This window comes from Polyergus mexicanus, unplaced genomic scaffold (assembly GCF_030449975.1).
Source record: "Polyergus mexicanus isolate NDT 795.1 unplaced genomic scaffold, iyPolMexi1.0 SCAF_9, whole genome shotgun sequence".
In the NCBI taxonomy this organism is placed as follows: Eukaryota; Metazoa; Arthropoda; class Insecta; order Hymenoptera; family Formicidae; genus Polyergus; species Polyergus mexicanus.
In genome coordinates, this window is record NW_027223329.1 from 8,211,884 (window position 1) to 8,225,875 (window position 13,992).

The following is a 13,992-nucleotide window of genomic DNA, read 5'->3' on the forward strand; positions in this document are numbered from 1 at the left end:
AAGCAGTGGTATCAACGCAGAGTACTACGATGTAATGCGCGCGTCTTACACGGGATAACATTGTAGGAGTGGCGAGAGCATTGACGTAAAGTTTCGGGCTTGTTATCGTCTAGAATCACATAATTCGATCGCGTTCCGGGCGCTCGTCCCGTTGGAGAAAGACGTCGGCGCGAACTCTTGCAGTAGCGAGATCTTGATGCAACCGGCGGGGCGCGGCGTCGCTTCAATTACGGATGTATATCACTTGTCCCGTGAAGACGGCCTTAACACGCACAGAAAATTTTGCGAGTGTCACGAATTAGATTCGAAAGGATCGTCGTCAAGTCTGTTAATTTGTACAATTAGCTGACATTTATAAGCATAGATTGCATAAAGCATACAAAGACGGAGTAAATAAAATGCATTTGCAGACGTTAATGAATAATTTTTAATTTCTCCTCGTTCGTTCCGACAATTCTCTTAATTTTTTCATCGGACATTAAAAAGAGAGATTCGAAGATTTAGAAAAGTGTATCCTTTCGTCAATTCTGGTTCTCTTTAGAAAATATCGATATCGGAAAAGAAAAATCCTTCGCAAATTAAGCTTCGGAAATTAGAATCAGTAATCAAGACTCATCCTATATTGAATTTCAAATGAATATTACCGTAATAAAATTTGTCTTTAAGATTTTAAATTAAAAGTGACTAAAAAAAAAAAAAAAGAATATTCTTCGAATTCGTCTTGCCCCTCCTAAGTCTCTTCGTCAAAGAGACGATCGAAGAAGATTCCCCTTCGAAAAATTTCCAGAGCTTCCAACGTTACCGCGAAAGGACGCTGGGAAGGACGATGGGAAATAACGTACTCGATAACTGCCATAATTGCGACAGATTCCTCATCGAATGCGGCCAGTTCGATATCCCTGGCGAGGTGGTCGAGCTGCTGCTGCGGCAAGGGCGTGGAAGGATGCATGTCGCGCCAGGTGCGCTACGCGATTACCTCCCCGTTAAGTGCGCATGGCATGCTCGACGCCTGTAATTATAGAAACGCCAGCAATATTTAAATTATTTACGAATACATTTATGCGGGAGCTGTGCGAATACTGGATAAACGGTCCTCCCTCCTAGAATTGAAAACTTACATTTATACCAAGAGCAAGCGTTAAGCGCCGCTCTTAGCTTTAAGCTCCGTTTACATTTTATCTTCTCTACGTAATCGTCTCTATAATTTTATATCTCTTGTGTTATATCTTTTGTGAGAGCATAAATATAAGTTTAGAGTTTGTCACAAAATACGCTTTCCTTTTAAATCTTCAGGTTTAATCGATATTCGCGAGAATTATTTCCAAATTGATTTCTCTCTACTCGAAAACAGAGAGAGCTGCCGAGAAATCAATAATATTACAGCGCATGTATCTCGATCAATGGCGTTTTACGCCAGCCGACATTTACCGCGAGAACAAAAGCGCACGTACTTCGCACGTTATTCGTTGGTCATAACGTTTCCGCGACAGTGTTTCTCGCCCGACGAGTAGGCGCGAACTCGGTTATCGAGCTTCTCTCGTAACGTTTGCGAAGGTCGTACGACGTCGCGTCCGCCTCGAGATAATCGGAAGCGAGTGACGGGACGTCGTTCGAAAATCGATGCGCGTATAATTTTTACCTTACGCCGTCTAACAAGACTTTGAATTGTTCATCCTTCTAGATAGCCTCGTTTTACACGAGGACGTGCGAAAAAATCCATCGAATCGAATTTCTTAACAGAGGTTCTCTTTAAGACATCCCACCTATGTATTCTGGCGATCTTTCCCTTATCGACAGATTCCTTCTATTGCTGTTTGCACGGCGTAATCAGAGACAAGTACACGGTAAAATAAAAATTTCAAGAAACGTAAACATGTGTCTGAAAATTGTTCGAAAATTATAGGCGGTAATACTATCAAAGTGCAACAGAGCGTTAAAGATGGTCATTTAATGGTTGGGGATGCTTGCCAAAAAGTTGGCGATAGCGCTATCGTTACTTTAAAGTTTTAAGAGATTTTGCGGTTCTTTTTTTTTTATGATAAGTTCTACGACACTAGTCTCGCATTAACAACCCAATATTTTCTTCGCTATCGTAAGAAATAATATTACGTATAGTCGTAAGGTGGCTTTTCGAAAGATATATATATATATATATATCTTGCAACTTTGATATTAAAATCGCATTTTTTTACAAAAACATTATTAATTATAGAAGAATGAAAATTATTCTCATTCAATGTCGATCGACCTTGTAACACATCGTACGCGAACATCGGGGGAGATTAACACGGATAGTTGAGCGCCACGCGTGATTTCTTCCACCCGTCGTTCTCGGTTTTACCGATCATAAAAGCGGTTATGCGTTCGAGCGGAAAACTTCGGTCCCCGTCGGCGTCGGTTCATTTCAGGGAGCCGTGTCACAATAGTGTAACTATTGTTACAACGCCTCGCGGCGATATCCGATCCGCTGGAGAATAGGTGCTATAACGCGGCGAGAGAGGAGAGGGACGTTCTTGCTCTCGGGACAGTAGCTGCTGGCTGACCCTACACCGCCGTCTCTCACGTGTGACCCGTTCCATAAATAAATATAGAAACGCATAGAGAAATGCGCGGTCTCGTTAACGGCGTGCTTCGGTATAACGAACACTGGCCTTAATTAGTTTGTTGATACGCCCAGACGACTCATCCGTTTTATCAGTATACGCGATTCTGAAAAATCGCCCTAACAAAGTTATCGTAAGACGTTGCAAGCCGATCTTGAGAACTTTCTGATTTAGGACGAGCTGTCAAAAGAATCGGGCAAAATTATTTGACGCAGTTAAAACAAGAACGGGCGATATCATCTTATATTATTTTGATAACAGAGAGAGAAGCAAATTGACATGTAATATCAATAAATATTGATCGCTGGACTTGAATCCTTAAATTTAATCGCTAAAAGTCTCGGTACACGATTATACAATGAAAAAGAAAACTATGGCAGTCATTCGTGCATTAACGTAAAAGCACTTTTATGCATTTATCGTATCCAAAGCGCCACGCGGTATTACAGAAACGGCCATAATGCCGTTTAAAATAATAGTGACAGTGACAGTTACGGGTTGCAGATAACTGCATGGCGCGCACGTGTCCGCATTCATCGCGGACAATGCGAGGGATCTTTTAAAAGAGATCTACTTCGCGCCTCCATATATACGTACGGACGGTGGATGATGAGTATTAAAATCGCTTACGTCACTCTGTCCGCGATGTTCTCCGTTAAGTGGATAGGTAGGCCGCTCGCGATTATTCGCTGCCAGGATGCGTGTCTAATAATACGTAATGCACAATGCTCGCCGTATCGCGCGATCGGACGTTGAAGTTCTTCGGCTCCCACGTGCTGGGAATATCGCGCGCGAAATGTCGTAGTTCTCGCCTATAAAAGTAAATAAATATACAATTACTCGCGAAGTTGATCAAATATATCTTGAACATTGAGATATAAGAAGACGAAAGAGTATACAAAATAAATTTGCATGTGTTTCTGTCTGTTTCTCTCTCTCTCTCTCTCTTTTTAATATATGAAAAAGATATAAAAAGTAACGTGGAAAAGAAAAATTATCATTCTTTTATATTTTCGCGACGTTCTATCGTATATAAAGCCGATCGCGATTGAGCTTGGTAAAGATATTTATCCCGACAAGGATCTGCAAAAATGCACCGGCTCGCGGAAAATGTAAAAATAATGTTTCAACCACGTGTAATAATGTAAACATTTTTATCGGCTATCGATTTCGGTCGACTCCCCTGCGCCGCTTCTTTTATTACGGGCGTATATATCCGGATACGTGATTCGAGATAGATTGCGACTAACTAAATCTAAGTCGCGCGGTATTAACAAAAGTCTCTCTCTCTCTCTCTCTCTCTTTCTCTCATTCTCTCGATCCTTTTGACTTTGACGAGATCGCGTATCTTCAGCAGATGCGCTCTCGCGGTGTTTCGCCCCCGAAATGACTAATGCATTATTCGCACGAGGACAAACGCACGTTCGCGCGCGTAAAACATATTAAAGATGGTAAAGAATAGTAGAAGGTCGTGATCCACTTATATACATCAATCTACTTATTACGAGGCGTTACAGAGCCAGCCGTCGTTACGGCTGTCCCGGCCGCTACATAGTTGAACTATAAATAAATTTTCCGATACGCTGCTCTTTTTGCCGATAAAAAAAATATATATATATATATACATATATATACATACACATTCTTTCCTTGCACGCGCGTAAATTGCGCGATGCATATTTTTACGGGCCATCCCCGATCATGCATGGCCGTCGTTAACGTCAACCGGTCTCCGGATGTAAAAAGTTCTTCTTCGAGGACATGGCGCGCGGAAACCACGTTTCGAAAATCGAAGTCTATCGGGTAGCATAGCTAGAGCGCCGTTAATAACCTTTGATATTTCATTAATGAAGAAGACTTCTTTGTTCCCCGCTCGCGAAAAGGTTACGGAGGTACGTAATAATAAAGCACTACTTGTCGGACGCGCTAAACATTTGTCTCCTCCTCGAACGAAAGAGAGCGAAAAAAGTTGTATGTACTATTAACAGATATAATAGAATTTATCGCGGCCTATATTTGCGTTCTCTTTAACTTTAACGAAAAACATCCCGCTTCCAAAATTCAATTAATACTTGATTGTGCTAATATAAACAGTCATATTGATTATAATATGATTATAATATAAAATGGAAAATATAAATTGAGCGGAGGCTTTGGCGTAATCGTACAGTCGTGCGTCAAAAATATATCGCTTTATATCGTTCTATATCGAGAGATATGCAGAATTGAAAGTAAAAGGAATGATTCCGATTAGGGAAAGGAATCGCGTATCAATCGTCGCGCATGCGACTCCCCATTTTCCCAGGATGAAACAGGTGGCACTCGCTATTACCGCTGCGGCTTTTATTACATTTTGCTCGCTAGTAGACATAAATGGGACATGTCGATTGAATTACTTCTAACGCGCGCCATACCTGACGATGAGGTGGACTATATATCGGCGATAGCTATAGCGGCAGTAGCTAGGTCGGGGATGTCTCTTAAGAGAAAACGGTACGTGTATATACAACCTAATTCGGTACAGGAGTATAACAAACACATGGTCGCCGGCCAGGTATTTCTCGTCGATATACACGGTGCATCGGAGAGACGCCCGGTTGCGATCTACTTCTTCATAGACGAGAATTTTGAATTGGCTTTTCTCTTTACCGCAAGACTTTGAAAAACTTTTATCGGTTTATCCGATAACGTTTTCATACACGATGCGAAAAGACTGTAAAGACGATCAAAATAAATAAATAAAAAAAAATTTGAATGAATTAAAAAATAGACGGTATACATATACAATAAGAAATGCGTTAGATAAAGATAGAACTAGAAGATTAGAGCTGATAGCGAATGTGCTGGGAATAAGCAAAATAAAGTTCGTCTAATCTTAAATCCGAGCAAGTTCTCGATAAAAACGGATAAACTCTGAAGCTCTTCAGAATCCGCGATTGCGAGAAAGTGCGCGATTTCTGATACACCCCCTTTATAGTGTCGCGCCAATGCCTCGCCTTCGCATCAAAGAAGAACGAAGCAAACACCTTCGGGATGCGTAGAATCGAGGTCGGAGCATTATTCTTTCTCTCTTTCGAAATACTGCAGAGGACCGACAAACTTGCCGCGTTTCTATTTCCTGATGGAATATCACGTACAGCGAGCGATTCGCCGAATAGTCGCGATTAAAATACATGTCCGTTCATCCCTTCGTCGACGCTAGTTTAAAAACTAGCGTTAATAGATTCTTTTAGAACGTCATAAAAGCAAATAAAAAAATATTTGCCTCAAATATGAAATGCATATAAATACAGCAATTTTTTTTTACATGCAAACATATTTTCGGGAATTATATTTTTTTCAAACTACCCTATCATAGATATTACGCTGTGCAAGCAATAGAAAGATTTAGCTGATCTGAAGCTAACGAAATATTTTGCTTTTCGATAAGGCGACAATTGCATAGAGAATATTATTATTATCGCTGGAAGCTGTCATACTCAGCTGAAAGGCGGGACAGGCGACAGATTGTTATCGTGGATTATAATAGGTCTGTTCTCTCCTCGGCTGCCACTTTCCGCACTTGTCTACACTCGTCTTTCTCTCTTTTTTCCCCCTCTCACGTTTCTCTCTGCCAAGCGTAAACTACAACCGTTTCACTTAGAGCGAAGAAAGTGTAATAAAGCGCAGCTGAAAAGAAAGGACCTAATGCGAGGTCGGGCCGAGGGAATTCAAAGCTTTCGTGCGATGTGACCGGAACTGCAATTGCAGTCTGACATCACGCGAAATGTTGCATCCTCCGATTCGATCTTCGCATTGCGATTCGTGGATACAGTATCTCTCTATTGCTTTTTAATTTTAAAAAGATATCGATATATTTATCTACTCGGTATCGAATATCACAAATAATTACAAAATATTTTCCTGAAATAATCGATGTTCGTTGATAATCGAAAATAATAATCAAAATATTTTTGAGCAATGAAGAAAAAGAATAATTAATACGGTATCATAAATAGACGCAAAATTATCGTTCACGTTTCTTTGACGTTTAAAAAAAAAAAAAAAATTTGTATTTCGAAGTCAAAGTATCGGACAAAATTGACAAATTTTGTCGGCGATTCGAGACAAAAGTGATATAACGGTGACGACACGATAAGAGCGCTATAATAATCTTACGTAAAGTCGGAAATGTGCGCATCGTGATACCGATCGCGAGTCACAAATTACAAGCGGAAGCGCAACTCCGCCCACGATAAGGTAAACGTCGCGAATGTGTGCGCTCGCTTCGAGAAATTATTTCCTTTCTTATGCATACAGTGTGCGCAATCGGCTCGCTCATGATATTCGATACGAAATGAGATCAAAATTATCGATACGCATTGTTTTTAATCCCGTTACGCTATTACAATCGTATCTAAATCGCATTTGCATCTTTTCAATAGCTTTATGACACACAATTGCGAGAATTTTTTTTTTTTTTTTTTTTTTTTTTAATTTCCATTATGAATACGAATGACACAAATACGAATTAAACGAAAAATGATATAATTACCCTTATGCAATTGCCGCAACTTGCCAGAAAATACAAGTGTATAATACGATTGCAATCAAATATGATAACATACAAGAATAGAAGTTTTAGAATCAAATATTCTCGGCTCTAAAAAAAATCCGCCGTATATCCATTAATTTATTATTTTATACATGCAATATCTCGCTCGATTGTGTACATAAATGCCTCGCTCACCCCCCCCCCCCTCTTCCCCCCCAATACACATACATACACACGTACAAGACAGACACAAATCTGTAAGACGACACACGTATACGCGCACAGCCGCAGAAAAATAGCGACTCGGGTGAACGTTGTTTTAATGAAAAACGATATCCTCCGCTCCTTCGTCGGTTATTCTCGAATCCCCTCGCATACTGAAAAACTCTCACGTACCATGCCCCTCGTCAATAACGCGGAAAAATGTCGCGTGCATTTTTATAATAGATAAACAAGCGACGCGACTTGATGCATCCGCGGAAACGGGGCGATTTCAATATTCCCGTATCGTCGATTGTGTAATACAATAGATTAGCGAAAAGATCGCGCCATCTCTTTTGTAAGCGAATCTCTTCGACACGAATTGAGCTACGACGATTACAACAAACGGATGTTGTGACGGAAACTTAGTTGCGAGTTTGCGGCAAAGTCGAAATTGATTAAATGTACCTAGGTAAGGTAAGCGCAAGGTAGTTAAAGCGCAGACGATTATAATGCACGCGACTGTATCTATATTGCACGTGATCTATCGATTTCAACGTATTCTCTAAGAAAATCACATGAATGTAGAGAATTATTCTCGTGCAAGTATCTAATACACGAATGTGCGAATGATTACTTTCAAACAATTGGCGTGGCGAGATCTTACTCCGAGTCAATGTGTTTCTCTTCTTGTTTTCCAGGACGTAACACCTTTAAAAAATTTACCATAAACGACCGCGTCTGTTTATTTCGTTCCCATCATCGATGGATCTTTAAATCAAAATCCGTTCGCGCACTAAGATGAATAAGTTGAGAAAGAGAGATCCACCCTCCTCATTGCGAATCTCGCGGCACATCTAAGAAACGACTCTTGGAAAGCACTGCCGCGCGAAAAAACACTCTCCGGACCGAGAGAAGTACTCGATCGCGACCCCGCCGCACTCCTACAAGTCACTTATTCGACTTACCCCCGACACGCACACGCTCCGATTCCGAATTGATTTCATCCGAGGATACGCACCCGTCGTAAATGCCTTATTTAAGATTCTCGGCCCGAGCCGAGCCGAGCGAGAAACGCGACGCGACGCGACGTGACGCGACTAGAGCCAGGTAGCCCCGAGAAAGTAAACCACCCCGAGGAAAAGTAGGGTGGCTCATTCGGCGGCGTGCTCGTTTATCGTACCCGCCCAACACGAGCGAGACCGATCTCGAGTCTATGAGAGATCCGAGATGCCGGGCGATAATCACGACGATGGAATAACGAATAGAGAAAGGGAGAGATGAAGGGAAAAGAGATAGATGCATGCACGCACGCACGCACGCATACACAGGAAAGAGGAAGAGGAAGAGAGAGCTGCCACCTTCTACACCTCCGAGTTATACTCGCCCGTGTCGAGTGCGTCACGCATCCTCTATCGGTGTTCCTGGAGCGAGGCAGCGGCGGCGGCGTCGGCGATGCGCGAACGAGACGAGGCGAGATGATGCGATACGATACGATACGAGACGAGACGAGATGAGACGAGATGAGACGAGGACCGATCCTCCCTCTTCGAGAGCGACCACCCCTCGTCGGCGCGATTGTGAGCGGCCGCCACGGGATCCTTCTCTCTCGCGTGCCGCGCGCGCGTTGCAAGTTCCGTTTTTCCGCCGTGCGTCTCGACCGGAGGATGATTGCGCGGGGGTTGATGGCAATAACGGTGGTGGCGGGAGGAGGATGGATGAGAGAAGGCGCTCTCGCACTCACATGTCTGTCGTGTGTAATCGGCGCGCGCGCGGCGTGCCCCCGTATCACCGACGACGGGATTCGCGCGAGGACGAGCACCGGTCCGGGCGCGCGGTCATCGCGAGGACGATGTCGAGAAAGGCCCTCGCTATTTCTCGCCGGCGAGGATCGCTGCTGATGCTGGCTGTTGCTCCGCTTCGTGCGATCGACGGCGACCGTCGTCGGAGCGACGATCTATCTTGCGGTACGCGTGGAATCCGTTAGGCTATCGCCGATCGACTGACAGCCGTGTATACAGGTACACGCATTTAACGGGATCCGACACGCTTGGGGCGGGATGCGGCGTGCATTCACGCGTGCTTTAGACGAAAGAAAGAAAGAAAGAAAGAGAACAGTTGGATAGGGGTAGCGAGACGAAAGAATAGATGAGATTCGGTGAAAGAGATCGAGATCTCGCTTAGAGAATGTGAGAAGAAAATGGGAAAAAAGGAAGAGAAAGGTACGATAGAGATAGGAATGAGAGGAGAGGGTGCGCGTAAGAGGAGCCGCGTTAAACACGGAAGATTGCTCCACATGTAAATCGCGAGCTCGCCGATGATGCTGGCGCGGGATCGGAGTAAAGACTGAACTGCGATGGTAGTAGTGATGATGGTGGTGGTGGACCGAGAACGCTTCTCGAACAAGAGTGGTAATTTAACCCTGTTTTCTCTCTCTCTCTCTCTCTTGGACGGTTTTGCCCGACTAACTTGGTCGAGGGATGCAAGAGAGAAGTAAACTAAGAGTGAGAAAGAGAGAGAATCAAATAGAGGAACGAAGAAAGAATGATGGGAGAAACTTGTAGGGACAAGTAAGGGTGCGTATACATACCTAACTCAATGTACGCTTGTGCACGCTATGCGAGTGAGAAAGAGAGGGGGGAGCATGAGAGAAATAGAGTAAGGGAGAAAGAGAGAGAGAGAGAGAAAGACAGAGAGAGGGAAACGACAAGCGGCACTACACTCCGACAACCTCCGCGCTGGGAGGCGCACTAAGGGCGTGGGCAATCCGTGAGCGAGCGAGCGAGAGCGAGCAAGCAGATCGGTGCGAACGGCGGTGGACTACATCGATTTTGATTTTCGAAGGCGCGCGCATTTGGCGCTCTCTCTCTGGATCTGCCCATTCATCTGCCCGCTCCCTAGTTACCGAGGACATTGGTCCTCCATCCGAATTCGGGGTACCGCGAAAGAAGGATGTTTCGTTAGAGTTCGTTATACGAACGCGAATAGAAATCGAGCAATTGTCAATTAATTTTAGCACAATTCCGATATTGTAATATTAACTGTTAAACGTTTAAATGGCTTATAGAATGGTGTCGCTTGTCATGCCGCAAAACACTGTCGGTTCTTTTTATAAGAAGACTGATTGCTTTATCGGCCCGTTTTTTATAAGGAAATATTTTATAAGGAAAAATGTGGAATTATTAACGACTATGCACGCAGTTATGATCATTTGCATAATGATGTAACTGATGAAGTCGAAATGTTATAATTTGAAGGAATAAGGCTCGATATATCGGTCGTTCTTATATGGAAAGAACAGATTAAATTATCATTCACTATCTTATGATTTATTAGACATAACATCTAATAATAGATAGATATACTTAATAATTAGAGAAGTTACTTGTAAGTTACTTGTATGTCGCGCGATACATCGCGCGCAGCGATATTAATTTCGAATTTTACACACGAGGCGGTATCAATTATACGAAGAGAGAACAGAGTAAACTGTGCATACCAGGACACACTTCTTTCCCACTGCGTAAATTCATCAATGATGCCACAGAAACTAAGCGTTCGCACAATTTTGTGATTGCGCACAATTTTCATTGTTCTACTTAGCAATAAATAAATCTTCTTTAGGGCGAATTTCAATCACATAAAATATCCGAAACCGAAGGTACGTTTTATGGCGTCCCAGTAATACCTATCCCAATTTTCCTTTGTAGAGGCCTCCTCGCTAAAAATAGTAATATATTTGCCTCATACATAGTAATTTCTTACTGATCGACAATACGGCGAAAGAGTACCGAAAAATGTTTACATTTACCTAAGTGGAACACCAGTTTGCGTTAAGATGACTTCGGTGTGATCGTTCTTCTCGCAGATATCGATTGTTACGTTACTAAAATGTCCGGACGGCCATTGTTTACAACGCCATTTTTGGACAATCTTGGTCGGTGTAATTTCCACAAATTCGCCGTGAATATTACCACCGAAAAGCTCGAATTGACCATTTTTCTTTGCCTCTAATTTCACCGGGTTTCTCGTAAAGGCTTGTACCATCTATGAAAATTAAAGATCCTATTGCAATTGCTGTGTGATTTAATTTAAGCAATCAGTCTATCATAAGATGATAATTAGGTAATTTGCAATTATTACCTCAATCGATGAGAGGACATTGTAAAACTCTTCCGCCCTGCATTGGAACTTAATATTTTGCTTAATTGTAGTGGTCGAGATTTTACATCCTACTGCTTCATGATTGTTTGTTCGTGTCACCGTAGTATTCATCTGCATCTAAAAAGAGAAAAAAAAATTGTTAGTTGCATTTTATTTCTTTACATTGCAAACATATCTTGTAATTACCTTAACATTAAAACTAGATGTTATATTTGAGATATTTTCTTTTACATTATCTTTTTTGGGAAGTATCATTCCTTTCGTAAATTCTACAAAACAAATAAAGATTATATATATATAAATGCTTTTAAATATAATGGTCGTTTTACATTAAAAATTAAAAGAAATTATCTTTAAAAAATTATTATCTTACCTTCTTTTAAAGAAGATACATATTTTGTCAATTTTTCTCTTATCGCATCCTTCCCTTTTGTATGCAAAAATTGTTTTACTCTTTCTCCTTCATCTGTACTATCTTTTAATGTAACCTCAATCTATAAATTACAAAACATGCATCAATATAATTTCAATTTATTAATGATTTTTATATATATATGCACAATTTAATAAAAAATATTTACATCTACTTCGCTGATGTCATTTTCTTCAGAAAGATTAGGAATATTAAGTTTACCCTCAATTTTCCCATCCGATTTATCTCTTGATGTCCATTTAAGCACAATATTCCATTCATAAAAGAAAATAAGTTTCCCTTTTCTATTATTTGCTACTGCCTCACCTTCACATTTTTCCATTTCTGTTATTTGACACAAAACTGTAAATTAAATAATATTTATGAAATATATATATATATTATTTTAAATTTTCTTTGCAACAATTTACATATACAAACATATACTACTCAACTGCAAATATATACTACAAATATATACCTCCATCTCCCTTGATTTCTGAATTTACAAAAAGTTCTTTCAGCTTTTCCTGTGACCACGCACAGGCATTTTTCTCTGTCCTGTAATATAATTTTTATATGTAATAATAATATAAATATATATATATATATATATATATATATATATATATATATATAATAGATATGAAAATATGAGATATAATGTAAAAAATTATTAATACTTCAAACTTTAAAAGACATAAGATTCTCTTAACAAGGTACTGTTACAGTAAACAGAACTTTGAGACATTGATGACTTAAAAATATATTCTAATTATCGCAAAGTATAATTATATTTATCAATATACCAATGCCAATTATTCACATTAGTTGCATCGGGCCTCTCTTCCACGATCCAGCGTGGATCACCTTCGCCCCATTTTGCCATACTTCTAAGCGGTACTTGAAGATGCACCAAGAACACCGACTCTAGAAATCAACGGAAATTTCAAATTTATAATACCAATTAGAATAATGAACCGTGGATCTCTTATAAAAAATTTTAATTAATTATAAGAAGATTTACACAGATATAACATAACCTATGATTTAAATAATGACGAAGCAATTTATCTTTGTACAATATTTATTAACAAACGAGTTTGAGATTTCTGATAAATACGAATTGTTTAAAGTTGAGTTACGAACTATTGTCAGGAAAGCGCTTCAAGAGTATGACGTCCGGTCGCGGTTTCGTGACAGCTCACTTTACACGTTTCGAATGTAGTCTCGTATCGTCGTTTCGACACGACGCTTCGCCGAAGAATTTATCGAATAACAATAACACAATACGTTATCAAGTTAATAATTTTAATAGTGATACCTCGCGAACTGCTTCGAAACGTTCGAAATTTTCGCAAAGCAAATTCAACGCTCGAATCAATGTGACCTGAAGAGCGTTCGGTTCTAAGTTTCTAAAGCGTTCTCAAGAATTCTGGAAACTTCAGGCACAAGGTACACGATAATATTAAGATGGTGAGTCTCACATGCGGTTTCTAATGGGATCATTGCAAATTGCAAATGGCAATGAAAAGTTACTACGCGTCTAGTAACTTTTCACCGGGGACAAAATCCGCCGTTTGCAATGGTCCGACATCTTGATATTATTTCATCCGCGCTTGAGATATTCAAAATATTTCAGAACGCGCGCTCTCCGGTCCGTACGCTGAATCCGCTGCGATAGTTTCGAGATTTCGGAGTCGCATAAAATATGTAAGTTACACAAATAAGGAGCCTCTTTATTGCTTACTTGCAGATATAATATTTATTCTAACTAAATTTCATCAATATATTTAATAACTGCTTACGGTGTTATCGAGCGGAGTTCACTTGACAAAATTATCACACGTTCGCACCATCTCAACGCGATATACATTATATATAATATAAAATTGTCCGATAGTTTTTTCAATGCTACACGTTTACTCGCAGACAATATTTATTTTCCATGTTTTAGTTTCTCGATAATATTATTAATAATGCTAGGAATTATGATATAGTCATGCAAATTTCACGAAACACACATTTGCACCATCGATGCCCATATGTACTGTATTTACTGCTTAATATGACGAGAA

General features: G+C 40.5%; 2 protein-coding genes across 11 annotated transcripts in view; both read right to left on the reverse strand.

Moving 5' to 3' along the window:
• Positions 1-10,977, reverse strand: part of Machr-a (muscarinic Acetylcholine Receptor, A-type) — a 20,595-nt gene extending 9,618 nt beyond the window's left edge. The window contains exons 1-2 of one of the 10 annotated variants that reach the window (XM_070301345.1): positions 9,929-10,977; positions 843-1,009 (exon numbers count right to left, since the gene is read on the reverse strand). The gene's annotated coding sequence lies outside the window, so the exon portion shown is untranslated. Of the gene's footprint in view, positions 1-842 lie in introns of all 10 variants that reach the window. The other 9 variants (XM_070301344.1, XM_070301343.1, XM_070301342.1 and 6 more) reach the window with 9 other exon arrangements.
• Positions 10,975-12,803, reverse strand: LOC138936704 (activator of 90 kDa heat shock protein ATPase homolog 1). Its single transcript, XM_070302319.1, has 8 exons — positions 12,724-12,803; positions 12,396-12,475; positions 12,084-12,277; positions 11,876-11,996; positions 11,689-11,771; positions 11,482-11,619; positions 11,150-11,385; positions 10,975-11,059 (listed from the first exon to the last, which is right to left on the reverse strand). Exons 1-8 carry the CDS (start codon positions 12,801-12,803, stop codon positions 10,975-10,977), a joined length of 1,017 nt encoding a protein of 338 aa, XP_070158420.1.
• Positions 12,804-13,992: the final 1,189 nt, after the last annotated feature.